General features: G+C 50.6%; 2 protein-coding genes across 3 annotated transcripts; one reads left to right on the top strand and one right to left on the bottom strand.

The window, feature by feature from the left end:
- The first annotated feature begins 33 nt into the window (after window positions 1-33).
- Window positions 34-7,744, top strand: ZNF668 (zinc finger protein 668). Of its 2 annotated transcripts, none has more exons than XM_004479408.5 (3): window positions 34-121; window positions 5,284-5,952; window positions 6,373-7,744. In XM_004479408.5, exons 2-3 carry the CDS (start codon window positions 5,306-5,308, stop codon window positions 7,583-7,585), a joined length of 1,860 nt encoding a protein of 619 aa, XP_004479465.1. In that variant the 5' UTR covers window positions 34-121; window positions 5,284-5,305; the 3' UTR covers window positions 7,586-7,744. The 2 variants fall into 2 exon arrangements, with proteins under 2 accessions (XP_004479465.1, XP_004479466.1); XM_004479409.5 differs by having other exon boundaries at window positions 47-121; window positions 5,303-5,952.
- A 12,006-nt stretch (window positions 7,745-19,750) lies between these two features.
- Window positions 19,751-26,932, bottom strand: STX4 (syntaxin 4). Its single transcript, XM_012520011.4, has 11 exons — window positions 26,652-26,932; window positions 26,356-26,457; window positions 26,137-26,236; window positions 25,928-26,002; window positions 25,384-25,454; window positions 21,798-21,906; window positions 21,634-21,710; window positions 21,272-21,409; window positions 20,263-20,373; window positions 20,078-20,175; window positions 19,751-19,987 (listed from the first exon to the last, which is right to left on the bottom strand). The coding sequence occupies exons 1-10, from the start codon at window positions 26,928-26,930 to the stop codon at window positions 20,092-20,094; spliced, it is 1,146 nt and encodes a 381-aa protein (XP_012375465.1). The 5' UTR covers window positions 26,931-26,932; the 3' UTR covers window positions 19,751-19,987; window positions 20,078-20,091.
- Between the last annotated feature and the right edge of the window lie 750 nt (window positions 26,933-27,682).

Genomic DNA, 27,682 nt, shown 5'->3' on the forward strand with positions numbered 1-27,682 from the left:
CAGCCCCGCCTCCCCTCCCCCCCGCTGGGTCCTAGCGCCTGCCCCTCCCTGGCAGTGTCCGGGGCTCCGTCCGTGCAAGGAGCCGACGCTGACGTCGCGGAGCCAGCCCGAGTCTGTTCAGGTAGGAAACGATGCTGGGGAGCCGGGGGGACCGGGCAGCCTCAGCGTAGACGCGATCCCAGCGGGCCTCAGTTTCCCTGTGGGTGCAGAGGGCGGACGGGGCCGGCCCGGCGCGGGCTGAGCGGGCGGGGCGGGCGGAGAGTGGCTCCGGGCCGGCGCGGGAGGGCGCCGGGTCCAGCGGGTCCTAGAGCCCGCCGGCTGCCACCACGGGCCGGTGGCTGCGGACGCCCGGGCTTGGACCGCTAGTCTGCCGGCCTTGCGCCGCGCAGGCCCAGGGGTCCTAGAGCCTGCCATGTTGAGGGCTTTTGTCCCTACCGTGCGGCCCACCCAGCAAGGTCCCCGGCGCCTGCGGTCCCCCTCCCACGCCGAGCCTCTGGCCGCCCCTCCCGCGGTCCTAGAGAACGCCATTTTGCGGGCCTTTGTCCCGGGTCCGGCCTTCCGTCCATTCATTTGTTCATTCTCTCATTTTTCGTTCACTCTTCTTGTCATATTCTCCGAGGCCACTTTTTCCGAGTTCTTACTCGGAGATGAGTCAGCCGGGGGCCCTGCCCTGCAGGGACTGCCAGTTTGGCAAAGGCGTCGACACGTAGGCGGTTGCAGAGTGAGGACTGCTGGGTTAGAGCCCGGACCTCGTTTCTGCTGCTCTCGGCCTCTACTTAGCACGCTTCGTCGTTCCAAACGCCCTTCAAACTCTCCCATGCCCTAGGGACCCATTGTACTGATGAAGAAACGGGACCCAGAGCTCCATGGGGTCCCTACTTCTGATGCCCATGAAGTATCCCTGAGGACATTGGGGAACGGAGTATTTGAAATATGCAAAAGTTTTTCCAGGGGATAAGGCAAGCAGGGGCTCCCAAGGCGGAGAAAACTGCTTGTGGAGGTACATGGAGGTGGGGAAGTGTGAGAGTTGTGAACCAAGCTTAAGGCGCTTGGCAGGTAGGGGATGCTGCACTGGAGTTAGGCTGGAAAAGCAGGTTGGGATCGAGGTGTGAACTGACCAGTTGGAGGCCTAGGAGATGATTAGCGCTTACAGTTCCCCTTCTGCCAACTGACCAGATCTCGCACAGCCGTGAGGCCTGGGTGGTGACTGTTTAGAGATGCCAAGAGGACCAAAAATGGCTCCTTTTTCACCTCTCCCTTCCCCCAGAGTCCTCACCTAAACTATCTGGGAGTTAATTTTCTGCATCCCTGGTGTTTTGAGCCTGTTCAGGCAACAGAACTTATTTCTCCTCCCTACACCTGTAGTGAAGCTGAGACAAGGCTTCATCACCAGAATATGAGCCCACTGCTGGGATGCTATTCGGATCTCTTGAAAAGGCAGAAAATTCAGTTAATAAATAGTTTCTGCCCAACATCCTCACAGGCTGCTTTCAGTAGTACTGTGGGAAAGGCAGGGGGAATAGAGCTGGGCTCAAATTCCATCCTAGGGTTTGATTCATTCTGTTTGTTTTGGGGGGCCAAACCTGGGTCTAGAGAGTACTAAGCAGGTTCCTGCTCTTCACCAGCCTGGACTCTGGTGCTGGAGACAGAATTAACAAGTAAGCTGTAAAATGTCTAAGTGCTAGCAAAGCAATAATCAGGTAAACAGACTGCAGAAGTCTGGGAATCAGACCACTTGGCTTTGAATATTAGCTGTGATCATGCACTTGTTCATTCATCTCCCTGTGCCTCAATATTTTTATCTATAAAATGGGGGGAATAATACTGTAATTTCTAGACACTTGTAAGGCTTAGCTGGGATAATGCACATAAAAGGCTTAGAAATGGTACCGGACCCATGGTAAGCATTCAAGAACTGTTATTCAGGTGAGCGCCATAAAGGAAATTAAGAGATAATGTGTAGCAGGGGAAAGAAAGCCCTTTTTGTGGAGGTGATGGAGCTGAGAACCAAATGAAAGAGGCAGCTATAGAAAGATCGGGGGTGGGAGGGGCAATAGGGAATAGGTTCTGGCAGAGAGAACTGCTAGTGCAAAGGACCTGAGGTGGGAAAGAATTTAGGTCTTTAAGGGGGACTGTATGGGTGAAGCCTAGTGAGCCCAGGGGAGATGAGGGAGAGGTGAGGTAGACAGGAACCAGATTGTTCTGGGGCCTTGCTGCCCATGAAACAGATAGAGGGTTTTGGCCCAGGAGCAGCGGGAAGTCTCGTGATTTGTCACATAAACCTTGAGTGAACAGAAGACTGGTAGAGAAAGAGCCCAGCCCAGAGACCTGAAGACTCAGGTCTTCCACAGGTATCCTTGGCTATCTGTGTGTCCCTTGGGGGTGGAGGCAACTAGTCTTCATATCTGTAAAAGGGGTGGAGTAAAAATGCCTCCCTCCTAGGAAGTGGTGAAGACCTAGGGCTGGGAGCATTTGGTTCTTCCAAGTGTTGGTTTGAAATGGTCCAGAGGGTGTGTTTAGGGCACAGGTTCCTGGGTGATTGTTCTGATGCAGGGGGCTGCCAGCCCTAACTTGGAGAAACATGACGCTAGGGGGCTAGTGGGTGAAAGGGTTCTCCATAAAGGGTGAAATGTCGAGTTTATGGTGGGAGTCTAGGCAGGGGCCTAGCCTACCAAACCCTCCATTCTTCATGAGGTGGCCCCAGCCTGCATCCTGGGAAGAGCCTCAGGAGGAGAGATTTGCCCTTGAACTGCCTTGTCTCTGGCTCACAGATGAAAAGCCTGAGGCCCAGGGCCAGGCCCAGGGAGGGGAGGGGCCACGGTCCCAGCGCCCCAGGGCACAGCAGGCACTGGTTCTGGTCTCAGGGCAGTTGTACAGGTATGAGTGACAACATGGGCAGGACCTGAGCTCGGGGTTCTGGTCACTGTGGAGCTGCTCTGGGCCGCAGCCAAGACTGGGGGCCCCAAAAGAAGACAAGTTAAAGAGACCTGGATTCCAGTCTCAGCTGCAGACCAATCAGCTGGGCGACCGTGAGCTAGCTGCTTAACCTCCTGGAACTTGCTTTTCCTTGTCTGGGAAATGAGGACAATACTCCTTATCTCAGGAACGTTAGCAAAGTGCCTGGCTCTCAGAAGACTCTTAGTAATTGAAGGCAGTAATTGCTCTTATTTCTTTCAATCTTTACGGCTACCATTACTCCCATTTTTAAGATTAGAAAACTGAAGTCCTGAGAGATAAGTAAACTGCCCAAGGCCACCTCAACTAGGGTGTGATGGCCCTGGTAAGATGCATCCCCAGGCAGTTTGCTTTCAGAGATAGCACTTAACCGCAACACCACCCCACCTCTGAGGCATCTGTCACCTTGTAATCCATGAAATGGAGTAACAATAGAATTTTTTTCAAAGCGCTGAATTGAAGGTTGAGTTAATATAGGTGTAGAGTTTAGGACACTGCCTGGTATCTGGCAAGTGCTCTGTAAATGTGGGCCATCATTTGTATTAAGGGGAAACATTCCATCAGGCAGAATCTCTAGAGATGGTCAGATGTGAAGTAGCGAGTGCTTCATCAGGGGATGGGTTCCCACTGGAAAGCACAGGGGGAATTCAAGTCCCTGGGAAGGTTGGCCCTCAAGCCCTTTCACTTGACCTCCAGCCCCAGGATCTAGAGGGAGAGTGAAATAACCAACCTCAGGGTGGAAAAGAGTTGTGTGAGGTTGTAGGTCAAAACCCAGAGGGGGGCATGCAGGAAATGCTTCCTGAGGGAAGTCAAACGAGTACTGCTGGGATTTGGAATAGCTAGGTCAGACCTGGGAGCTTGAATGGTGTGATGGGAGGCATGGAAAAGTCATGAGTTGGGGACAAAGAGCATCACGTGGTACTAAAGGGAAATGTCTCCTTTGCCTGTGTATGCTAGATCATGGGGGAAATTGAGGCAAGGCCACCAGGCATAAGGTTGCTGACCCCTTGCTACTCACCCCAGGGGCTCCTGTGTCCTCCCTGGATCCACCCTAGTCCCCAGGTATGCTGCTCCTACAACCCTCTCCTGAGGTGAGGGGCCCTAAGTCTCTGCCTGTACTTGCCCCAGAACCATCCTGGCTCAGCTCAACTCCAGCCTTCTCCCCAGCCCCAGTGTCACAGTTTAGAAGCCCTGGGGTGCACACAAGAGGAAACAGGCCTGAGGACAGGCACTAATTTCACTGAGGCCTCACAGCAAGATATCTATAGGCCTGGAACCCAGGCCTCCTGTTCCCCCACCTAGCCTCTGGACACACGTGGCTCCCCTCTCCACACCACTGCACCCACGCCCCCTCCCAGCAGCTGCTGCTGAGCCCTCCCTAACTGGATCAGCCATAATCCTCTTCCCTTCATCCCCAGGGAGGATGAGCTGGTGTGAACACTTAACACAGCAACACACCCGTCGATCCTATTTCCTCCCAACCCTGATCCTTGGGAGCAGCTGGGTCGAGGGCATCTAGTCTCTGGACCCAGAAAGTAGGGGGCTCAACTGGAGTGGTGTCCCAGGAGACCACTCCAGCTCAGATACATCGATTATGACCCAGAAAGTGGCTTCTAGCCGCCCGCCGTGGCTCAGGCTGCCTGGTGAGAGAATGAGCTCCCCATTGCCAGTGGTATGGGAGCAGGAGCCAGAAGAGATTCCAGAGCAGAGGGTGGACCAAGATTCCTGTCCGAGGTGGAGTTCCTTGCAATTGTGCAAAGCCCAAATTCACAGCAGTTGCTCCAAGAGCTGACCAACCAGAAGGAAAAGACAAAACACACGCTCCCTGGAAACCCATCACATTTAGCCCATGGCTCTGCCCTTCTCTGGACCCAGTTCTGTCTCCCCTGGGCACTCGGGAACTTTCAGGCCAGGGCCACCTGAGTACCCTCTGTGTCTGCAGCCTGGCCTCACGTGGGAGACTGAAGTGAAGAAGGAAGATGGTGACATGGATGGAACCTGGCTGGGGCCTTCTGGGATGGCAGTGGGGTTTGGAAAAACCCAGAGGTTGGAGAGGGAAGCACATGTGGACCTTTTGGTGACCCCAGTCCCCTGAGGTCACCTCATCCCACCTGCTACTTTCATCACTGAGCAGATCAAAAAGGAAACTTGAGCCAGAGGTGTAAGGGCCAGGAATCCGTGGCAGGAAGGGGTGGGAGGAAGGCAGGTTCAGACTGAGCTGCCGGGTGGAAAATGCAGAAAAGATAGGGTTGCCTCTGAGACCTCGGAGAGGGCTTTAGTGAGGAGCTGGGCCCAGAATGGGGGTGCCTAAGTTTGCCTCTTTCACAGAGAAGCCCCGCCCCCCTAGGCCATGGAGGTGGAGCCGGCGGAGGCCCAGACCCCAACCCCGGGCTACAAGCGCTCCGGCCGCCGGTACAAGTGCCTGTCATGTACCAAGACGTTTCCAAACGCGCCCAGGGCAGCGCGCCACGCAGCCACACACGGGCCTGCAGACTGCACAGAGGAGGTGGCCGAGGCGAAGGCGAAGCCCGAGACAGAGCCCCAGGCGGAGGACGGCGGCGGGGACCGGGTGTCCGGGGTGGCCACTAAGCCTCGGCCCTACGCGTGCCCGCTGTGCCCCAAGGCCTACAAGACGGCTCCTGAGCTGCGCAGCCACGGGCGCAGCCACACGGGCGAGAAGCCCTTCCCGTGCCCCGAGTGTGGCCGCCGCTTCATGCAGCCCGTGTGCCTGCGCGTGCACCTGGCCTCGCACGCCGGCGAGCTGCCCTTCCGCTGCGCGCACTGCCCCAAGGCCTACGGCGCGCTCTCCAAGCTCAAGATCCACCAGCGCGGCCACACGGGCGAGCGGCCCTACGCCTGCGCCGACTGCGGCAAGAGCTTCGCCGACCCGTCGGTGTTCCGCAAGCACCGGCGCACGCACGCGGGCCTGCGCCCCTACGGCTGCGAGCGCTGCGGCAAAGCCTACGCCGAGCTCAAGGACCTCCGCAACCACGAGCGGTAAGCGCGCGGCGGGCTGGGGGGAGCCGGCCGGCCGCCCCGCGGCCCCGGGCTTGTCTCCAGAGCGCTGGGAGTGGGTCAATGGGAAGATGGGGGGAAGGCTATGGAAAGGGGGTGGGGGCAGACAGACCCATTGGGATGGCTCCTGGGAGGATGGGGTGGGTTCCGCATGGCCCAGGTCCCTGGCCAGCAGGGAAGGGCGCCCAGGAGCCCATTTGCAGAGAGAGAGAGTCTTAGCTGGAGTTAGAGGCACCCAGGCCCCTGGAGCCCCATTTCTTACCCGGCCAGGGCCCTGTAGCCCTGACGGGATTGAGCCAAGGCCTCCAGGATGTTAGGGATCCCGAAATAACAGCCCCGACGGGAAGCAGAGGTCAGGTTGGGGGACAGTCACCTTCACGCTGGGTCCCCCACCTCCCGCAGGTCCCACACTGGCGAGCGCCCCTTCCTCTGCTCCGAGTGCGGGAAGAGCTTCTCCCGCTCCTCGTCGCTCACGTGCCACCAGCGCATCCACGCGGCGCAGAAGCCCTATCGCTGCCCGGTCTGCGGCAAGGGCTTCACGCAGCTCAGCTCCTACCAGAGCCACGAGCGAACGCACTCGGGCGAGAAGCCCTTCCTGTGCCCGCGCTGCGGCCGCATGTTCTCCGACCCGTCGAGCTTCCGGCGCCACCAGCGGGCGCACGAGGGCGTGAAGCCTTACCGCTGCGAGAAGTGCGGCAAGGACTTCCGGCAGCCCGCGGACCTGGCCATGCACCGGCGGGTGCACACAGGCGACCGGCCCTTCAAGTGCCTGCAGTGCGACAAGACTTTCGTGGCGTCCTGGGACCTCAAGCGGCACGCGCTGGTGCACTCGGGCCAGCGGCCCTTCCGCTGCGAGGAGTGCGGGCGCGCCTTCGCCGAGCGCGCCAGCCTCACCAAGCACAGCCGCGTGCACTCGGGCGAGCGGCCCTTCCACTGCAACGCCTGCGGGAAGTCCTTCGTGGTGTCCTCCAGCCTGAGGAAGCACGAGCGGACCCATCGCAGCAGCGAGGCGGCAGGAGCTGCCCCGCAGCAGGAGCTGGTGGTGGGGCTGGCGCTGCCGGTCGGCGTGGCGGGCGAGGGCCCAGCGGCGCCCGCAGCGGGGGCCGGGCTCGGAGACCCTCCAGCCGGGCTGCTAGAGCTGCCCCCCGAGTCCGGGGGGGTGATGGCCATGCAGTGGCAAGTGGTGGGCATGACGGTAGAGCATGTGGAATGCCAGGAAGCTGGCGTGGGGGAAGCCCCCGGTTCCTTGGCCGGGGCCAGCGACTTGGGGAGGGAGGAGGCCGACGAGAAGCCCCCGCAGTTTGCGTGCCGCGAGTGCAAGGAGACCTTCTCCACGTCGACGTTGCTGCGGCGGCACGAGCGCTCACACCCGGAGCTCCGGCCCTTTTCCTGCACCCAGTGCGGCAAGAGTTTCTCAGACCGGGCCGGGCTGCGCAAGCACAGCCGCACACACAGCTCCGTGCGCCCCTACACCTGTCCTCACTGCCCCAAAGCTTTCTTGAGTGCCAGCGACCTGCGCAAGCACGAGCGCACCCACCCCGTGCCTGCTGGGACGCCCCCGCCCCTCGAACCCCTTGTGGCTTTGCTAGGAATGCCTGAAGAGGGGCCAGCCTGAGGCCCGCCCCCACCCCACCCTCCAGCCACACTCCCAGGAGCCTGGCCCCCACAGGGTTTCACCACAGCCAAACCGAGAGTGCTGGGGGCACTGGGGGTTGGCAGCCGCTGTTGGAGACAGTTCTCTGAGCAACTCATTAAACCATTTGCTTTGACACTGTGTTGTCTATTGTGTTCTGGGGATGGGGGTGTGGAGTTTGAGCATCAGATAAGGTTCAATAGAGACCTCTGGACTGACAGAATTAGAATCTAGAAGGGTCTTGGGATGCATTGTTTCCCAAACTAGATGTCTGTGACAAAGGGTTCCACAACCAAGTAAATACAAAATCCCTGCATGCCATTCTTTTGGGTTCTTGATCAAAGGGATTACAGGTATTGACATGCCCTGCAGGGAACAAATCTGTTTTAATTTTGCTTAGCCCATACTTATTTGACTATAGAAACCTTTTACTGAGTAGTTCTACTTCTATCCTTTTATAGATAATAAACTAAGGCCAAAAATTAATATCTTTCCTATATACTACAATAAATTAGAAAACATTCTAGGGGTAGAAAGGATCCCCTTCACAATAACAACAAAACCCAAAAACTACAAAGGAGTAAATCTCATAAGAAATATGCAAGACCTGTATGAAGAAAATGATAGTGGTGGCCAGAAGGATGCAAGACAACAGAATGGGGAGATACACCAGGTAGCTAAATGGAAGGACTCATTAAAACATGTTGATTCTCCCCTTAAATTCAATTGCATCCAATCTTTTAACAGACTTGGAAATCTAAAGTTTACTACTTTTTACAGCAGTGGAGATGACATGTCAGACATACTGTATAATCAAATACCAAAGTTCTGGAATGAAAACATGATACTACAGTGGGGGACTAAACAGTGGAGTAGGAGAGAGGGTTGAGAAGTAGCTCTGAATATTTCTGATATTTTAGTTTATCATAAATGTGATTGTTCAACTGGGAGAATAAAAGACAACTTCCAGTTGTATCCATACTCTGGAATGTTATACAGCTTTTTAAAAGATATGGACATGAATAAGTACTTTCTTGCATGAGAAAATCCAATAGTACCAGCAGTGTGTATCTTTTATGCAAAGGCTAACTCCCCAAATCATAAATCAGCATAAGTAGATGTACAGAAAAAGAATGATGATCCTTCAAACACTGAAAATTAGCACTGGGCAAGGGATGGGTTTGGAGAGTGGGAACAGGAGACATTAATTTCTGGATCCTCTTGTTTGAGTCTCATTCACCAAGAATATGTTCATATATCACTTGTAATTTTTCAAAGACCCAAATGGAAAAACACACAAGACCCAACATTTAGTGTAAATTGGTATAGCCTTTTTTTTTTCCTCTCTCTCCCTGCCTTCCCCCCTCAAGTTGTCTGTTCTCTGTGTCCATTTGCTGTGTGTTCTTCTGTGTCCACTTATATTCTTGTCAGCGGCACTGGGAATCTGTCTCTTTTTGTTGCATCATCTTGCTGCATCAGCTCTCTGTGTGTGGGGCGCCATTCTTGGGCAGGCTGCACTTTTTTCACGCTGGGCAGCTCTCCTTTCGGGGTGCTCTCCTTGCGTGTGGGGCTACCCTACACGGGGAACATACCTGCATGGCACGGCACTCCTTGCATGCATCAGCATTGCTTGTGGGCCAGCTCATCACATGGGTCAGGAGGCCCTGGTTTTGCACCCTGGACCTCCCATGTGGTAGGCAGATGCACTATCCGTTGAGCCAAATCCCCTTCCCTGGTATAGCCTCTTGGGAGAATGACTTGATCACACTTATCAAGAAGTTAAATGCACCGCCCTTTGACACAGCAAATATACAAAGAATTTAACAATGCTTTGTTTTGTTTTGTTTTCCAAGTTTATGACCAGAAATGAAGATAGAAAAATGTTCAGTGAAGCAAATTTTGTAAAAAAAAAAAACTTGGAACACATTAAATGGTCATTAGCAGAGGAATAACAAAGCTAGCCAATGTGAAATATTATACTGCTCTTTAAAAAAGAGGCCTGTCAATCTAGATTGTTAAAAGATACCCAAAATATATTGTCAAGAGAAAAAGAAAACTGAAGCTGTGAGGATAGTATGATCGCATTTGTGCCAAAACCTACACAAGTGCTCAAATCCCCACAAAGAAGGGAAGGATTTCTAGAAGGATGCTTTGGAACTGATTCAAGGTTCTAGATTCCAGCCGTTAGGACCTTCCCGATTTATAAGCTGAAACAAAGATAAAGGTCAGAGTGAACCAGATCCTCCTTTCCATTCTTATCCTCTCAAGATTTGGGGACCACCAGATGGTCAGCGCCAAGGGCCTATGGGGCAGGTGTCCCATCAATAGCAGGAGCCTCAAGCAGCAAAGCATAAAAGAACCAGGGCCATGTGGCCACCACAGGATCCAAGGCGTCATGGCTGCAGGGGAGGGACACCAGTTTGGCCAAGAACACACTCACCGCCTGTCTCTACCCCAAGAGGACAGCAAGCACTGTCCCCAGGCTTCCTGCTCATCCAGGCGGGAACTAAGGGTCCATGGCGACCAGGGGGTCTGGGTTTAGAAGCCAAGAGCTTTGTTCCTACTGACTGGCCTTGTGAATAGAAGGTTTATCTCTGGGGCAGGGCACCTTTTAAAAGTTGATACAAAGGTACACTGTACACGCTAGTCAACAGGTAACCCTGAACATCTATTGATGAACGCTGAAGCAGCTGCTGCGGGTATTAAGGGATCCACAACCCTGCTCCCTTCCCGGGCCCAGGCAGCTCACCCCCTTGGTCTTCCTTCTCTGACACCCAAGACATTCCATACCCCAGTCCCTGCTCCCCAAGGACTCAGATGGTCTGATTAAAAAAATAATAATTTCATTGAGATACAATTCACATTTGATACAATTTGCCCATTTAAAGTATACAAGTCAATGTTTGCTTAGTGTATTTGTGGGTTGTGCAACCTCCCTAAACTAATTTTAGAACATCTCAATCCTCCATTAAAAACAAAAATGCATACTTACTAGCTGCCACTTCCCATTTCCTCTCAACCTTCCTCCTTGCCCTGACAACCGCTAATCTGTCTCTACAGATTTCCCAATTACATTTCATATAAATGGAAACATATAATATGTTGTCTTTTGTGATTGGCTTCTTTCACTGAGTATGTTTCATCCCTACTGGAAAATGTATCAGTATTTCCTTTTCATTGCTAAATATAAAATATAGCAACATTTTGTTTATCCATTCATCTGTCAGTGGACCCTCGGGTTGCTTCCACCTTTTAGCTATTGTGAATAACGCTGCTGTGAACACTGGTGTGCAAAATATGCGTCCCTGCTTTCAATTATTTGAACATATACCAAGAAGTGGGATTGCTGGGCATATGGTAATTCTATACTTTGTTTCCCACAGCGGCTGCACCATTTTACATCCCACTAATAATGCACGAGGGCTCCTATGGCTCCCCGTGGTTGCCAACACTTGCCATTTTCCATTTTTATAAATGTGTAGGTAGACAGACAGTCAAGATAATATAGCAAATGTGGCAAACTGTTAAAAGTGATAGATCTGGGTATCAGGGTGGAAGGTATGTTGGGAGTTCTCAGCATGCGTTTTGTATTATTTTTGCAATTCCCTATAAATTTGAAATTATTTCAAAATGAAAAGTGAAAAAAAAAAAAGACTTGAAGCAGATTAAATTATGCTGTGGTAACAACCCTCAAATACCTACCAGTGGCTCACAGCAAGAGAAGTTTATTTAAACTATTTTTTATTTTGAAATCATTGTAAACTCACAAAAATGTACAGGGAGGTCCTGGGTACCCTTCACTCAGTCTCCCCCAGTGGTAACATCTTCATAACCCTAGTACAGTATCAAAACCAGTAAGTCGATACTAGTACTATCCAGAGTTTATCACATCTTGCCAGTTTTACATATATTCATCTGTGTGTATACAGTTTTATGCAACTTTATCACATGCTTAAATTCATATGACTACCACAATCAAGATACAGAACTAGGGGAGCGGATGTAGCTCAAGTGGTTAAGAGCCTGCTTCCTCAAAACAAAACAAAAACAAACAAATGAAGAAAACCAACTCCAATGGTGAGCGGATGTAGCTTATAGCTCAGTAGGTTCAATCCCTGGTAACTGCAAAAAAAAAAAAAAAAGATACAGAACTATTCTGTCTACAGAGTCTATTCTGGAATAGACTCCCTCTTGCTATGCTTTTACAGCCACAGCCCTAATCCCTGGCAACCATTAATATGTTCTTCATCTCTATAATTTTAAGATATTACATATAACATATAATGTGTATGTGTGTGTGTATATATATATATATATATTATATATTATGTAACCTTTTGAGATGGCCTTTTTTTTCATGCAGCATAATTCCCTTGAGATCCATCCAAGTTGTTGGGTATATCAGTAGTTGATTCCTTTTTATTGCTGAGTGGAATTCTAAGGTATGGATGTACTAGCTTGTTTCACCACTGAAGGGCACCTGGATTGTTTACAGTTTCAAGGTATTACAAATAAAGTTTCTGCATACAGGTGTTTATGTGACCTGAACACCGCTTACAGGTTTTTGTGTGAACTTAAGTTTTCATTTCTCTGGGAAAGATACCCAGAAGAGCAATTCTTAGGTCGTATAGTAAATGCATGTTTCGTTTTATGAGAAATGTCAAACCATCTTCCAGAATGGCTGTGCCACCATACATTCCAACCAGAAATGTATCAATGAGTCAGTTTTTCTGCATCCATGCCAGCATTTTGTATTACCACTATTTTTTATTTTAGCCATTTTGATGTATAGCAATAATATCTCATTGTGGTTTTATTTTGCATTTCCCTGATGGCTCAAGATGTTAAAACATCTTTTCATGTGCTTATTTGCCACCTATATATCCCCTTTGGTAAAACGTCTGTTCGTATCTTTTGCCCATTTTCTAACTGGATTAAAAATAGGGTTTTTTACTATTGAGTTTTGAGGATTTTTTTCTGTATTCTAGATAGAAGTCCTTTGCTGGATATGTGGTTTGCAAACATTTTCTCCCAGTCTGTAAAGAAGTTTTAATTTTAATATGGCCAAATTACTTTTTGTTTCTAGTTGAAAAGCCTTCCTCATGCAAAGTTCATAAAAATATTCCCTAAGAGGTTTCAGGTTTTCACATTTGAGTTTTTAATCCATCTGTAATTGATTTTTTTTTTTTTTTGGAAACTGCTAAATGTTTTATTTCCCCCACAGAAAACACTAAAAAAACTTCGAGCCAAAAATACATTCTGATTCTCTACAGTGTAAAGAGTATGTTTATTATGTGTAGCATAAGTCAATACATTTTTAATTGTGGAGCTCAACATGTGATCATTCCACTGTATAATTATCAAAGTCAACTTAGGTCCTCTGAAGCTTGAAACAAGATTTATCTCCAAAATAGCCCAAGGAAAAAAATTAGCCGTTGGTTAAACTTTGACCCTTTTATTTACTTATCCACATCACCAACATGGACTATTACTGTATAAGTTGTGTCACTGAATTGGCTACATCTTGTATCTCTCTCAGGAAAAAAATAAAGCACTATTGAGTATCTATGTCATCCTCTGGAGAACAGTAATTGATTTTTGTTTGTTGTGTGAGATAGCTGTCCAATGTCATTTTTCCCATATGGATAGCAGTTGATCAAGCATGAGTTACTGAATGAATAGTCTGCTAAATTTCCACTCATTTGCAGTGGCTTTTGTCATACTTCATTTCCTGAAATGTGTGGATTTCTTTATGGTCTATGTAGTCTGTCTCTTTGGCCTGTTTGTCTACCCCTTTGCTTATGCATACCATCGTGTAGGTTTTGCTATATCTAGTAAGGTAAACTCCCTCCTTTACCTTTTTCTCCTCCTTTGGAAATATTTTGGTCCTCCTTTCTTTGTAACTTTTTATTTTGAAATACTCTCAAACCTCCAGGACAGTCACAAAAATAATACAAATCCCATACAGAGACCTCCAACATACCCCTGCCCTCCATCCACCACTCCTAACATTTTGCTACATTTGTCCCATTATTCCATCTATAAATCCATTTTCTGAACACGAGTGTAGGTTATATACATAATACTCCCTGAATACTTAACAATGCCATGTACATTTCCCAAGAACACGGACATTCGCTAAGTGCAGTCTCCACGCCCAAGAAATGCAGCATTAATATAAAGCCCACACTCTACTCTCCAATTTTTTCTTATGCCCTACAACGTCCCTCTGAGCCTCCCCTCCTTTCGTTAGACCCCATCCAGGATCATGCACTGCATCCAGTTGTCACTGTCTTCCTTAGCTGCTGCTACTTTTGTTACTTTTAATTGTGGGAACATTTGTACAACATAAACTTTCCCATCTCAACCACTCCCAAGCACACCATTCAATAGTTAGTCACATTCACCATGTTGTGATACCCTCACCACCTTCCATTAATAAAGTTTCCCATCTCCCCAAACAGAAATGCTCTATCTGTTATGCAACTTCCCATCCCCCCTGTCCCTGGCAACCTGTGCTCTAATTACTGTCTCTGTGAGCTTGCATATTCCTTGGTATTTTCTTTGTAGTTCCTATGGGGCTTAAATTTAACATCCTAAATCTACAACAATCTTGTTTGCTTTGATACCAACTTCACTTAAATAGTTTGCACAAACGATGTTCCTATACCCCTCCAGCCCCCCCCCCAAAAATGTGATCCTTGTCACTAATTACATTTACACATTGAGTCCAAAACCACTGGTTTATCATTACATTTTATGCATTAGCTTTTTAGATCCTGCAGGAAGTCAAAAGTGGAGTTAGTTACAAACGAAAAGTACAACAGTACTGGCATTTGTATTTATCCATGTCATTACCCTCATAGATGTTTATTTCTTTGTGTGGCTTCAGCCTATTGTCTATTGTCCTTTTCTTTCAAGCAGCAGAATCTCTATTTAGCATCGCCTCTAAGCCTGGTCTAGTGGTGACCAACTCCCTCAGCTTTTGTTTGTCTGGGGATGTGTTAACTGTTATCTCATTTATGAAAGACAGTTTTGCCAAGTATAGAATTCTTGGTTGGCAATTTTTGTTTTCACCACTTTAAATATGTCATCCCACTGCCTTCTTGCTTCCATGGTTCCCGATGAGAAATTGGCACTAAACCTTATTGAGGCTCCCTTGTATATGACATGCTGTTTCTCTTGCAGTTTTAGGATTACAATATGCTGCTGCATGAGTCTATTTGGATTTATCCTATTTGGAGTTCATTGAGCGTGTTGGATATGTATATCCATGTTTTTCATTAAATCTGGGAAGCTGTCAGCCGTTATTTCTTTGAATATCCTCTCTGCCCCTTCCTCTCTCTTCATGCTGGGACTTCCACGGTGTGTATATTGGTATGTGTGATGGTGTCCACAGGTTCCTCAGGCTCTGTTCCCTTTTTTCCATTCTTTCTTCTTTTTGCTCCTCAGAAATCTGAATGATTTCAGTTGTCTCATCTTCAAGTGCTCTGATTCTTCTGCCAGTACCAATCTGCTGTTGAAGTCCTAGAGGGAATTTTCAATTTCTGACACTGGGGTCTTTAGCTCTGTTTGGTTTCTTCATAATTTCTATCTCTCTATTGATATTCTTTTTGTGTTCATCTATCAATTTCCTGATTTCCTTTTTTCTCTGCCCATGTTTTCCTTTAGCTCTTTGAACATATTTAGAACCATTTTTTTGTCTTTGGTATGTCCCAGGTTTGGTCCTTCCTATGTATATATATATATGTGTATATATATATATGTATGTATGTATGATTTTTTGTGTTTTTTTTTTTTTTCTTGTTTTTTTTAGGTACTGGGGCCAGAGATTGAACCTGGTACCTTGTACATGGGAAGCTGGCACTCAACCACTGAGGCACACCAGCTCCCAAAGGTCCTCCTTCTTGATGGTTTCTAATGCTTTCATTTCTTTGCCTGGCCTATCATTTCCTGTTTCTTTGCAGGTTTTGTAACCATTTGTTGAAACATGGACATTTTGATATTTTAATGTGTTATCATTGGAATTTAGACTCTGAGCTGTCTGTTCCTTTAACTTGTATCCAACCAGTATTATAGCAGAGCTTTCCATGACTGCCAGAAGCTAACCAAAAAGAAAAAAGAAAACACCTTGCCCAGGTCTTGCGAATTTACCTACATAAATTGAACTTATTAATAGTTTAGAGAAGAGCTCCAGGCCAAAGCTTAGGGGCCTCCCTGGTCCTTTCTGCACATGCATCTTGTCTTGAGCATCAGCATGTGGCCCTGGGAATGGCCCCCAGCCCCCTAGTTCACATGGTTCTCAATGTCCCTTCTTCCTAGGAAACAATTTCCTGACCATCCAGACACTGCCCTGTATCTTCTACAGCTAAAAATCCCTTGCCCCAGGCATCTCAAGTTGACTGCTCTCTTACAACCTTCTATTGGGAAGTTCTGTGAGCCACTTACATGCAGGCTAAGTTCTGGGATGGCGAGTCCCTGAAGGCCACCACCAGACAGACTGGGCCAGACATACATGTCCCCAGTATGTGCATGAGGGTTATTCTACTCCCTCTAGAACTAGGACCATGGATCCGTGGGCTGGTTCTGGCCAAGCCAGTGAAGTGAGTGTGTGTGTATGTGTGTGTGTATGCCAGGGCACCAGGAGATGCTACTGCTTTTTGTTGTCTGGTTTTTGTTTTGCTGTTTTTTTCTATTCTTTTTTTCTTTTTTTTCTTTTTTTTTGGCTGCTGTTTTTAAGTAGTCATTTTCTTGATTCAGCACTTGACTCAGCACTTGCCCTGTTACTGCAGTCCTTTAACTGTTTTCTGGAACTTTGAGAAAGATGTTTCTGCCAGTTCTTGCTGGTTGTTCAAAGCTTCTGTGAGGGGAAAGAGCCCTGAAGTGGCTCATTCTGCCACCTTTAACCAGGAGGTTTATTTTTTACTTACATTACACATAATTTTTGCAGTTCCTCTTCATATCATCTTCATTCTGGGTTCTAGTCTGAAAATGTTTTGGTCTGGAAATTGCCAGGCTCATGAAGAGAGAAAGAGATGAGAAGGTGACAGACAACTCAATGGCACATAAAGCACTTATTTGGAAGATATACTTGACATTTCTACTCACCTTTTGCAATGGTTAGGCTAATGTGTAAACTCGGTCAGGTAATTGTGCCCAGTTGTTTGCAGGCAAGCACTGGGCTAATTGTAATACAAGGACATTTATGGACTTTAGTCATCAGTGAGTTTACTGCATACATAGCTGATTACATCTACAATCAACCAGGGAGACTGAGTGATGTTTTATCCAATCAGTTAAATGCCTTAAAAGGGGAAGTGATTTCAGCATTCAGGGAAAATTTCCCAGCTCATATTTAGACAGTCAATACCTCCTGGGCGCTCAACAAGGACCTTCATTTAGACCTTCATGGGAGCTCCTTGTTTGCAGCCTGCCTGTGGAACCTGGACTTGTGCATCTCCATGGTCACGTGAGAGAATTTTATAAAATCTCATACTATTTACAGATATCTTCTGTTGATTCTATTTCCCTAGAGAACTCTAACTAATACACCTTCCTTTGGCCAAAGCAGGTCATGTAGCTAAGCCTATTGTAATTGGAGCATGAATGTATAATCCTCCTGTAGCCAGGGGCTCAGTAAGGAGGGACAGTAATTATTTGGGACAATAAGTCTATCACAGGGCTGTGCCAGAGACGTGAGTCACTGAACTTGGCTACTCTTCCCTCCACCAAATACACATTCTGCTACCTTAGCATTTTGTATCATGTACAGCCCCACATACATGTAAACTCTCAGCTCGAGGGCAGCTAATTCATAGCTGAGAAGCCTGGCCCAGAGAAATCAACCAGACCAATAAAATTCCTTTTCCTGAGAATCTGAACCATGAAATAATGAATGAGGCAATGTAAAGTGGACTTGGACAAGCCACAAATAACCAAGACCATGTTCCTTGAGGTCTTTACCCCTCACCTAGGTCAGTTTCCCACAGGGAAGGGATATACACAGGAGAGCCCCTGAAGTTTCCAGTGCATGGATCTGCTTGTGCATTCGCCTGTGCCAGGCATGCTCCAAATTGTCACTCACCTGCTCAAAAACGTTCCATGGGTCCCCACTACACAGATAGGGTCAAACTCCTGAATCTGGCCTCCCTGGCCTCACCTGGCAATCTAGCTACCTCTTCAAGGAGGTGCTAGATAGCTTCCTGGAGAAGACAGGCCACAGCCTTTCTATGGAGGCACTGGCTGGCATGGCCAAGCAGAAGGCCCATGCTGCACACGGTCACTGAGCTGCACAGCTGTGGCATAGTGGGTGCTAAAAGGCACTGTCAGATCCTAGCAGGTGCCGCCGATCATGCGGGTGCCCTCTGAGGGCAGAGAGGTGAGGGAGTGGACAAAGGCTCCGACCGCACAGGATATCACTGGAGAGATGCTGGCTGAAGGAGGAAGCAACATAATCAGGGAAGCCCGGAGGCCCTGAGGCCAATGGGTCTTATTTACTGGGGCAGAATCTGCCCGGCTCCGCAGCTTTCCCACCAGGTGGGCCTCCGGGTTGTGGCTGCACACTCCCGGGAATGAGCTTTCCTGTTGGTGTTAGGGACTCACCTATGCACGGGACACGGGATCTCACGCAGGATGAAGGAGTCGGTAGCCTCCCGCACGCCGGGCAGCAGCCGCGAACTCAGCGGTGGGGGGGCGGGACCCGACCGCGCCTGCTCACGTGAAGCTCCCCACAAGCCCACACCTTCCCGCCTCTCGGGGCGTCCTGACCAGCCCCTCCCTCTCTGTGAGTCAATCACTTTTGGGTGCGCCCACGGCCACAGTCTTGTTCCTCCTGGGGAACGCCAACTCGCTCTCTGAGCCTCTGCCCACAGTGGCAACTTGGGGTCAATTGTTATTAACACCGGGATGGCCACGCCTCCGGACCCCCTACAGGCCAATCCTATCGCTCTTAAGGGGCACATCGCTCAGGTCCGTTGCCCAATCGTTTTCCAGTTCTGACCCGGTCACCGCCCCTTTAGCCACGCCCCAGATCTGCTCGGGCCTGGCGCAGGCGCAGTGCGACCGCCGCGCATGGCCGGGTTGGTGCCCCAGGCGCGGCGCCGCCCTGGGCCCAGTCCCGCCCTCTGGCCCCACCCCCCAGCTCAGGTCCACGGGCGGGGTCCAAGAGCGCCCCAGCGACATCCTGCCCACCCTTCCGCAGCTTGCGTCTCCCCTGGCAACCGCGTGCGTGCCTCGGAGCGGCACTGCGGCCAGACTGGCTAGGCAGCCGGGAGCTGCAGCGGCAGAAGCCAAGGCCTGAGGAGTGGACCGTAGGCTGGGACTGGGCGGCGTGAACCTGGCCCCCAGACCTTGGGGGTGAGGGCCAGGCGTTGGGGCCGGGGACCCGCTTATCCCCAGAAACCAGTCCGGGAGCCAGAAGCCATATCTCCTCCAGAAACTAGGGATGGGGACTAGGAACCAGCTTACCTTTAGAAATTTAGACCCAGGGCCTGGCGCTCAGGTGCCTCAAAAACCAGGAGGCAGGCAGAGGCAGGATCTTCTGTACCTCTTCAGCCAGGTAACGCCTTAGAAACCAGGTGGTCTTGGGTGGAGGGGGGGGCACTGGCTCTCCAAGCAGAACTCTTTAAAAGACAGTGCCTTTTTCCAGTCACCACAAGCGCTGGCTGGCTAGTCAGTCCCTCTGCCTGGCAACCTCTTCCCATTATTGGCCCCTCCTCATTTAACATTCCACTCCAGTGTGGACTTCTCAGAGAGCAGTCCTCCCTGACTACTCTATCCCAACAGCCTCAATGACTCTTTCACTGCTCATCTTTTCTCAGCCTCAGGAGTGCCCACTGATGCCACACCAGCCAGCTCCCACCACCCCTGCCCCAACCTGGCCTGGCCCCACCTCACTGCTTTTCCGGGAGGTCCACAGAGTAGACTTTCCCATGGACTGTCCTGAGTTGGGAGCCAGATGAGGGGTTTTACTCCCTCCTGTGGGAGCAGAGGAGGGCCAGGCCTGCCTGCTCTGGTTACAGTGCCCGGAACAGTCTGACCAGAGCTGGGCTGGGCTGGGCCTTGCCCCAAGGATGGCCAGGGGAATGCAAGGAGGCTGGATACTCGGACAGCGCTTCAGGAATACACATTCACAGGGGAGTCTCCAAGTCTTTTTTTTTTTTTTTAATTTCTTACAAAACCATGTATCCCATCCAAATAGAACACTGCAGGCCCTCCCCCAGGCGTTTTGGCCTGAGGGGGGAGGCACCCATGGATGAGCGGCTGCCAGCCCCAGAAGAACCGTCTTCCCCTTTGCAAAGGGGCCAGTGTAGGGAAGGGGGTCCAGCTGGAGGTTTTGCCCTACTCCCCCAGCTGCTGGGAGAGAAGGCCAGGTATTCCCAGTGCCTGCAAAGGAAGCAGAAGAGGGGCTGAAGGGAAGAAGAAAGGCTGGGGCCAGAGATAGGGCAGCCGGGACTCAGGCCCACAATATCTCACCAAGAATGCAGATGCTATCCAGAGGCTATTAAGATGCCTATGATGACGGCCAAAATGAGGACAGTGATGGATATGCAGATGGCAATCAAGACTTTCTTCTGTGGGAGAAGGATCCAGGGAAACTCACTCAGGATAGGAAGGGGTGTCTGGGCCACAGTAGGGGGAGGGAAGGGAAGGAAGCTCACCTTCCGTGCCTTCTTCTGATTCTCCAGTGCTACCTTGACGTGCTCCTGCCCACGTTCCACATAGTCTGCTGAGCTCAGAATGTTCTTCTCAATCCGATTGATCATCTCGCCCTGCTTAGAGGATGGGGCAGCTCAGGGGTAGAGATAATGGGAGTAGGGGACCCAGTAGCTTCTCTGACCACTCCAGCCTCCGATGACTGAAGGACATTCCTGGCAAATGAAACTTAGATCTCCTGAGGGTGCCTCACAAGCCCCCTTCAGTCACATGGTCCCTTCTCCCTGGCCCCCGATACAACCCCAGGGTGCAGGGGTGACTCGACGCTATGGCCCCTAAATGGCTTGTACCTTTCCACAGAGAGATGAACCTCACGATTCTGTTGGATTCATCCCATCCTCCCAGGCCTGTCTCCCAGCTGCTATGAAGCCCTCCCCAACCCTGCCTACTCATGTTCCATCAGCCTTCGGGGTCCTGGGACCCCTCTTTCCCTATGACTCCCAGCTACAAAAGGGCATTGGCTGTGGCACTGCTGAGGTCAGCAACTCCAGGGCTGTTGGAACCTTATCTCACCCCCACACAACCAGGGCCAAAGGAAGAACCACCTCCCTCTCCCCAACGTGGCACAGATTTTAGGAGACAGGCCCTCTGAAGAGAAACTGTGATAGAGACAAAAGTGTGGGCTCTGTCCGGGAAGGAGGAGGCAGGGGAGACTCGCTACAGGATCAATTCTGAGACCGGCAGTGAGGAGCGAATGCGAGCGCTTCTGTCTGGAGGTGTGGCCAAGCTCCCAGGAGGCCAACGAAATTCTGGGCACAAGGATGGGGGAACTCACAGGGCGTGGCCTCATGCCAAGGGAACGGGACCTACCTGGGGACATGACCAAGTCTGGGGGAGACCAAAAACCCCGGGAAGAGGCTAAGGGTGCAGGTAGGCTGTCTGTCCTGGCTGTGGTCCTGACAGAATGGGCTTACGTCTGGGAACGGGGCCAAGCTGGGTGCCTGGGGTGCCCACCTGCACCTCCACCTCATTAGCCAGAAAAGTGAAGATCTCATGAAGCTCTCGGATACTGCGTTCAAGCTGCTGGATCTCGCTGTGCCGGGCCGAGATCTCATTGAGGGCCTGCCGGGTCACCTGCGTGTCCTTCAGTATCTGGGGGAAAGGGGGGTGGAGAGGAGTAGAGGGCAGTCACAGGGGGACTGGCAGCAAGTCAGAAGCTGCCCCCTGGCCTGGAACTGGGGCCAGGGCCCTGAGGAGTGACTCCAGGCAAGCCAGTAATACTCCCTGGGCCTCAGTATTCTCTCCAACAAAAAAGGGCTGGGGCTCGGAGAGGATGGGAGGCCCGGGAGTGGGGAGGGCTGGCTGTGGCCACTCACGTTGGACACGAACACCTCACTCTGCCCGCTGTCCAGCATCTTATCCAGCTCCTCATCCGACACCATTCCAGCATTGGCTGTGAAAGCAGAGGTCAGGCTGAGCTTGGGGTCAGGGGACCCTGGCCCTCCCCCTCCCACACGGGGGGCTGAGTGCCGCCACCCACTGATCTTCAGCTGCCTTCGAATCCGCTCCACATTCTTCTCCCGGTATTCGGACTGCATCAAGTTGCACTTGTTGATGAGCTCCACGAATTGCTGGGACAGGACCCCATGCTGAGGGTGGAGAACATGGGATGGGGACTGCTGGGAGGAGCCCGGCTGGGCCTGGGCCTCAGCATTCCAGCATTTACAATGTGCAAACAGCACAAGCTGTTGTGAGGCGCCTGCCACCTTAAGCACGTTGTGATGATCTCAAAAGGCTCCCTCATTTCTCCAAGTAAAAGTCAAAGCCCTTCTGTGGGCCCACAAGGTCCCTCCATGTCTGCCCTTCCCCCATTACCTGACTTTACCTCCGACTGCTGTCCCCTCACTCTCTCCTTCCCACCACAGTGGTCTCCTTCTCCTCCCTGAACACTGCCATTATTCACTGTTCCTTCAGCTTAGAATGCTTGTTCCTTAATGCACAAGTATCACCTTCTGGATAAGGTGCACTCCACCTTATTTCAATTGCAGCCCTATTCTCTCCCAGCACTCTATCTCCTCCCCTGCTCTACCCATACACACACACTTACTATGTTCTTTTTTTTTTAATTTATTTTTATTATTTATGTCTCTCCCTTCCCCCCCCATCACCGCAGTCATCTGTTCTCTGTGTCTATTCGCTGTGTGTTCTTCTGTGTCTGCTTCTATTCTTGTCAGCGGCACCAGGAATCTGTGCCTCTCTTTGTTGTGTCATCTTGCTCTGTCAGTTCTCCATGTGTGTGGCCAGCACTCCTGGGCAGGCTGACCTTTCTTTCACACTGGGCGGCTCCCCTTACGGGGCGCACTCCTTGCACATGGGGCTCCCCTACACAGGGGACACCCCTGTGTGGCAAGGCACTCCTTGTGCGCATCAGCCCTGCGCGTGGGCCAGCTCCACACGGGTCAGGGAGGCCCTGGGTTTGAACCGTGGACCTCCCTTGTGGTAGGCAGACACTCTATCCATTGAGCCAAGTCTGCTTCCCACTTATGTTCTAAAATAATTTATTTATTATGGTGATCATCTCTCCCCAACAGAATCTAAGCTCCATGAGGTTAGGAAACGTTATATTTTTGGTTTACTGCCAGTAACAGCTAGAAAAGGATCTGGTACATAGTAGCCACTTAATATATAAGATACAGTCCATCCTCATTATTTGCAGATTCCATATTTGAGAGTTTGCCTACTTGCTAAAGTTGATCGCTTTCACAGTCATTTGTAAACATTCAGTAGTGAAAAATTTGAGTTACCCCATTCAAAAGTTCTCAGGTGAGGTTGAGCAAAGTGACATTCTGCCTTTCTGGTTCAAGGATTATGCTGTAAACAAGTGTCCTTTTCATGCTATAGTTAGTGCCATGTTTTTCACATTTTTGTGCTTTTTATTGATGATTTCACTATTAAAAATGGTCTCTTAAATTCACTTCTACTATACACTTATTGTTTATATATGTTAATGTATGAATGATGTACTCAAAAATTGTTTAAATGAAAAAAAGGCCTCAAGTGTAGTGCTGAGGTGCTGTTTAACGTTCCTAAGTGCAGGAAGGCTGTGATATGCCTAATGGAGAAAGACGTGCATTAGACAAGCTTCACCCAGACCTGGGTTATGGGGTTGTTGGCCATGAATTCAATGTTAATGAATCTACATGCTATTAAATGATTGAATTACCTGTGCCCAATGCAATCTATTGTTAAACTTGTTTAACTTTATGTCCAGAGGCTTTGTTTAAGTGATGCTCTAAAATGTTCTGAAGGCAATGAAACTGTTTTTAGAGGGGGTTAAATGGCAGCCTTGTCTAAAAGGCTGGTGACACAAAGAATGTCCACTGTATGCATATTAGGAGGAAGCAAAAAGATATAAGCATCTTTTTACATAAGCATACATAAAACAAGGTTATGGGGTTTTTTTTTTTTTTGGTTCTTGGGTTTTCTTGAGGTACTCGAGGCTGGGGACTGAACCTGGGACCTCGTATGTGGGAAGCCAGTACTCAACCACTTAGCCACATTGGCTTCCCTGAATTGGCTTTTTCATTTGTTTTGCTTGTTGTTTGTTTTTGGTTTTTTTGGAGGTGGGTGCTCAACCACTCGAACCACATTCACTCCCATGTATTGACTGGTTGAGGAAAAGTGACTGGAGGCTTGCAGGAACTTACGCCTGAATTTCCTCTTGGGGCAATGTATTTGCTAATTCAATATTCCCTAGTTCAGTATACACTGAGACTTTACAGAACATAATTACTGCAAATAGGGAAGTGGACTTGGCCTAATGGATAGGGCATCCATCTACCACATAGGAGGTCCAAGGTTCAAACCCAGGGCCTCCTATAACATGTGGTGAGCTGGCCCACGTGCAGTGCTGATGCATGCAAGGAGTGCTGAGCCTCGCAGGGGTGTCCCCCGCGTAGGGGAGCCCCACACGCAAGGAGTCCTCCCAGTAAGAAGAGCCGCCCAGCGCGGAAAAAAAGTGCAGCCTGCCTGCAAATGGTGCTGCACACATGGAGAGCTAACGCAGCAAGATGACGCAACTAAATGAAACACAGCTTCTGGGTCCCACTGACAAGAATACAAGTGGACACAGAAGATCACACAGCGAATGGACACAAAAAGCAGACAACTGAGGGCGGGGGGGCAGGGAGGGAAGAGATAAAAAATAATAATTACTGCAAATAATGAGAATCGACTGTATTTCTTGAATGCCTGCTGAACATTGACCTCTCAGAGCTCAGAGGCCAGTCAGGTGGTCAGCCTGATGCCAAGATTTAACAGGCCCAGCTGGACCCTTGGCCTCTCACACAATGACCACCACTGGCTCCTCCTGAAAAGCCCTCTCTGGGCTTCTGTGAGGCTGCTTCACCCTTCCTTGTCCCTTCCACTGATGCCTTAAATGTGCTGTTCCTTTGGAGTTCCTTCCCCAGAGGCCCATCTGCCCTCCTGGATTTAGTCACCCACTTTCAAGATGTCCAGACCTCTTGATCTTCAATCTGGTCTCTTTGCTGAATTCTGGGCCCGCTTACTCCAACTATGACCTCCAATAACCCTAAAGTAGTCCTCACTGGGAATCCTGAGGGGCCTGGTCAGATCCCTTCAAGACTCCTAACTAAGACACTGGATTCAGTGAACCTTCCCCAGCAGGGCAGTTCCTCTTTTTGACTTCCTGAATTCTGCCCATGGGGCTGAAGGTTTTCCCCATCACATGGGCTGGAAACCTCCCAGTCACTTCTGACTTCTTCTTCCTTGGGGAGTACTATCAGCCACCAAGTCCTATCTCAGTAATGTCTTTGTCACCTGTTCAATCCCTAACTCCCCATCTGAGCTCCTGAAAGCTATGTCCCCCACAGCCGAGCCTCATTTGAATGGAGAAGAAAGAAGTCAGGATGTTAAAATGTATTAAGAGTCTGGCTCTTGGGTTCTTGACCTTGGGTGAGTCCTTTCTCTCTAAGCCTCAGTTTCCCCATTAGAAATATCAAAAGGTGGGACTTGATCTCTAAGGGCCCTTTCTTCTCAATTCTGCCACCTACTAATCTAATGAAACACTTGTTAAAATGCCCTTATTCTGGGAACAACAAACCCACCTGGGTTTTTCTCATCCGCGTGTTGACTGAGTTATAGTTTTCATCAGCTTCTTCCTTCTGGGGCTCTATGGCTGTGGGAAGACACAGGGATGTGGGGGGAAAGGGGCTGATCTGTGACTTCTAAAGATTGTTTGAGGATGAGAACACAGGGCTAGGGCCATACCCGAGTCACATAATTAGTAAGGTGCCTGTCTACATAGATTTTCTTAGGGAAATATAATTTAGCATAAAATGACTAGTTTGAGGCCACTGACAGGAGAAAGTGTATTTTTCCTTTGCCATGCATCTGTGAATTCCCACAGGTATGCAGAGGCCTCCTAAAAAAAGAGTACACAGTGGGCAAGAAGAATTGTAGGTTTCATTGTAAATAAGAAAAACCCTGGGGCACACACGTGCTGTGGAAAGTGCATAGGTGTGGAAGCCAGGAAACAGAGCTTCTAGACTCAGGCCTGTTGTGTGATGTGACTACATCCCTGGCGGTCCAGGGCACACACTCTCCCCATGTACCGGAGGGAAGGCTCTATCCGAGGTCCTATGAGCTCACCCTTCAGCTGCGTGCGGATCTCCCTGCCCAGCTGTTTGATTTCGTCTCGCAGGTTCTGGAGGTCTTGTTTCATGCCTGAACAGGAGAAGACCGTGAACCCCAAACAGCAGTCTCTACCTCAACCCACCCCTCTGGCCACCACCTGCGTGGAACTACAACCCCCACAACTCCACGGGCTGAGCATGCGCTCCGGAGGTGGGTTCACTCACTCTCTTCGGGCAGGGGCGTGGCCAGGATGGTAACCTGCTGCTTCTCTAGCTCCCGGACTTTGTTCTCCAGTTTGAAGATAGTCTGCCGAATTGTGCGGACCTAGGGAGGGTGACAGAGAGGACTGAAAGAGAGAGACGTGGCAGTACTCCAGACCGCACTGCTCCTCAGGTTCCCCAGCCCTGCCCCTCGGGAGTCCACGCGGGGCCCCAGCCCCATACCTTCTGGAAGAACTCTTCATCTGGGCTCCCCAGCCGGGCCGTGCCCGGGTGCACCACCAGCGCGATCCGCTCCTTGTCCTCATCGTCCGAGCTGTCATCCCCCTGCCAGGGCCAGGGTCATTGGCACCACTTTCTTGCTGCTGCTCTAGCCCACGGGACCCACGGTCTTCCGGGTCTTTCCTTCCAGGTCATCAGCCACCCATCACCACCCCGCGCCCCGCGGCCCAGAAGCCCTGCATTCCAAGCAGACCCCATCCCATCTTCCTGCTCCCAGCCCTGCTGCCCCGATTCCTCACCTGCCTGAGTTCGTGGGTCCTGTCCCGCATGGCGGCCCGAGCTCCCTTGGCCCGGCGCCTGGGCCCCGTGGGCCTCAAGATTCTAAGTTTGGAATCCCGTACCCCTCTCACACTCTGACACCCCCCTCCTTCACCCAGCGGACCCCAAAAGCCCCACAAGCCGCCAAAGGATCCACCCCTTGCACCATCCACAGCCAATGGAAAGAAGCCGGCCTCGGGACCCCCCACCAGACTCCACAGGTTGGAATTCCCTCCTTGCCCCGCCCCCTCCGCTCCCATAGCCTTGGTCCCACCCCCTCGGGGAGGATTCAGAGCATGCGTACTAGGACGCGTCTCTTCCTCGCCAGAGGGGAAGGGCGGAGGTCGGAAGTTGTAGTTCCCCGAACGGAAGCAAATCTGCCAGGACCGGAGAACCCTCCCCATTCACCGGAAGCATCTCCTTTTCCATCGGAAATCCAGTTGCCACAATGGGTGGAAAAGCGTCATTTGTACGTCATCTGAGCGGTCCTGTAGCTCACATCACCCCATAGTGCTCCCCTCGTCACATGGCCGGGTCCCAGCCCCACGGACCGCAGAACCTGATGCTCCGTCACGTGTTCTGGCTCTCTGAACCGTCCCTGGGACATCCTCCCCACGACATCCCTGGCACCCTGGCGTCCGGGCTACGCTCCCACAGCCCCCACCAGCTGGGGGTGGGGGCAGAGGCGCCAGCTACCCCCAGAGCCCTTTGGAAGCAGTAGGCAATAGGACCCATGCTCAATCTTTGCTGTTGTTGTTTTGGCGGGGTGGGGGGAGGCGGAGTGTCCACGGGCGTGGGCAGAGACTGCCAGCTTAGAATTGGGGGCTGTCAGCATCATGGGACCTTCAAAATCAGAGAAGAATAAGATCCCAGTTTTCAGCGTCAGAGAATTGCAGGGTTTTGTTGGCAGAGATTCTGGGGGTGGGAAGTCACCTCACCCCAAGGCAGAACTCTCTTCTTCCGCATACTCCTGGCACAGTCTCTGACAGGTGGGCGGTCGTCCGCCCTGCTT

Source organism: Dasypus novemcinctus, chromosome 23, assembly GCF_030445035.2.
Source record: "Dasypus novemcinctus isolate mDasNov1 chromosome 23, mDasNov1.1.hap2, whole genome shotgun sequence".
NCBI lineage: Eukaryota > Metazoa > Chordata > Mammalia > Cingulata > Dasypodidae > Dasypus > Dasypus novemcinctus.

Bases quoted from the DNA above. Each gene is read 5' to 3' on its own strand.
- STX4 (XM_012520011.4), bottom strand. From the start codon at position 26,930: ATGGGAGCGGAGGGGGCGGGGCAAGGAGGGAATTCCAACCTGTGGAGT. The intron at 26,237-26,355 runs GTATGGGGCTGG...CACCCTCCCTAG, and splicing joins ATGAAGAGTTCTTCCAGAAG to GTCCGCACAATTCGGCAGAC. The intron at 21,907-25,383 runs GTGGGTTTGTTG...CTCCACCCTCAG, and splicing joins CGCGGATGAGAAAAACCCAG to CATGGGGTCCTGTCCCAGCA.
- ZNF668 (XM_004479408.5), top strand. From the start codon at position 5,306: ATGGAGGTGGAGCCGGCGGAGGCCCAGACCCCAACCCCGGGCTACAAG. The intron at 5,953-6,372 runs GTAAGCGCGCGG...CACCTCCCGCAG, and splicing joins GACCTCCGCAACCACGAGCG to GTCCCACACTGGCGAGCGCC.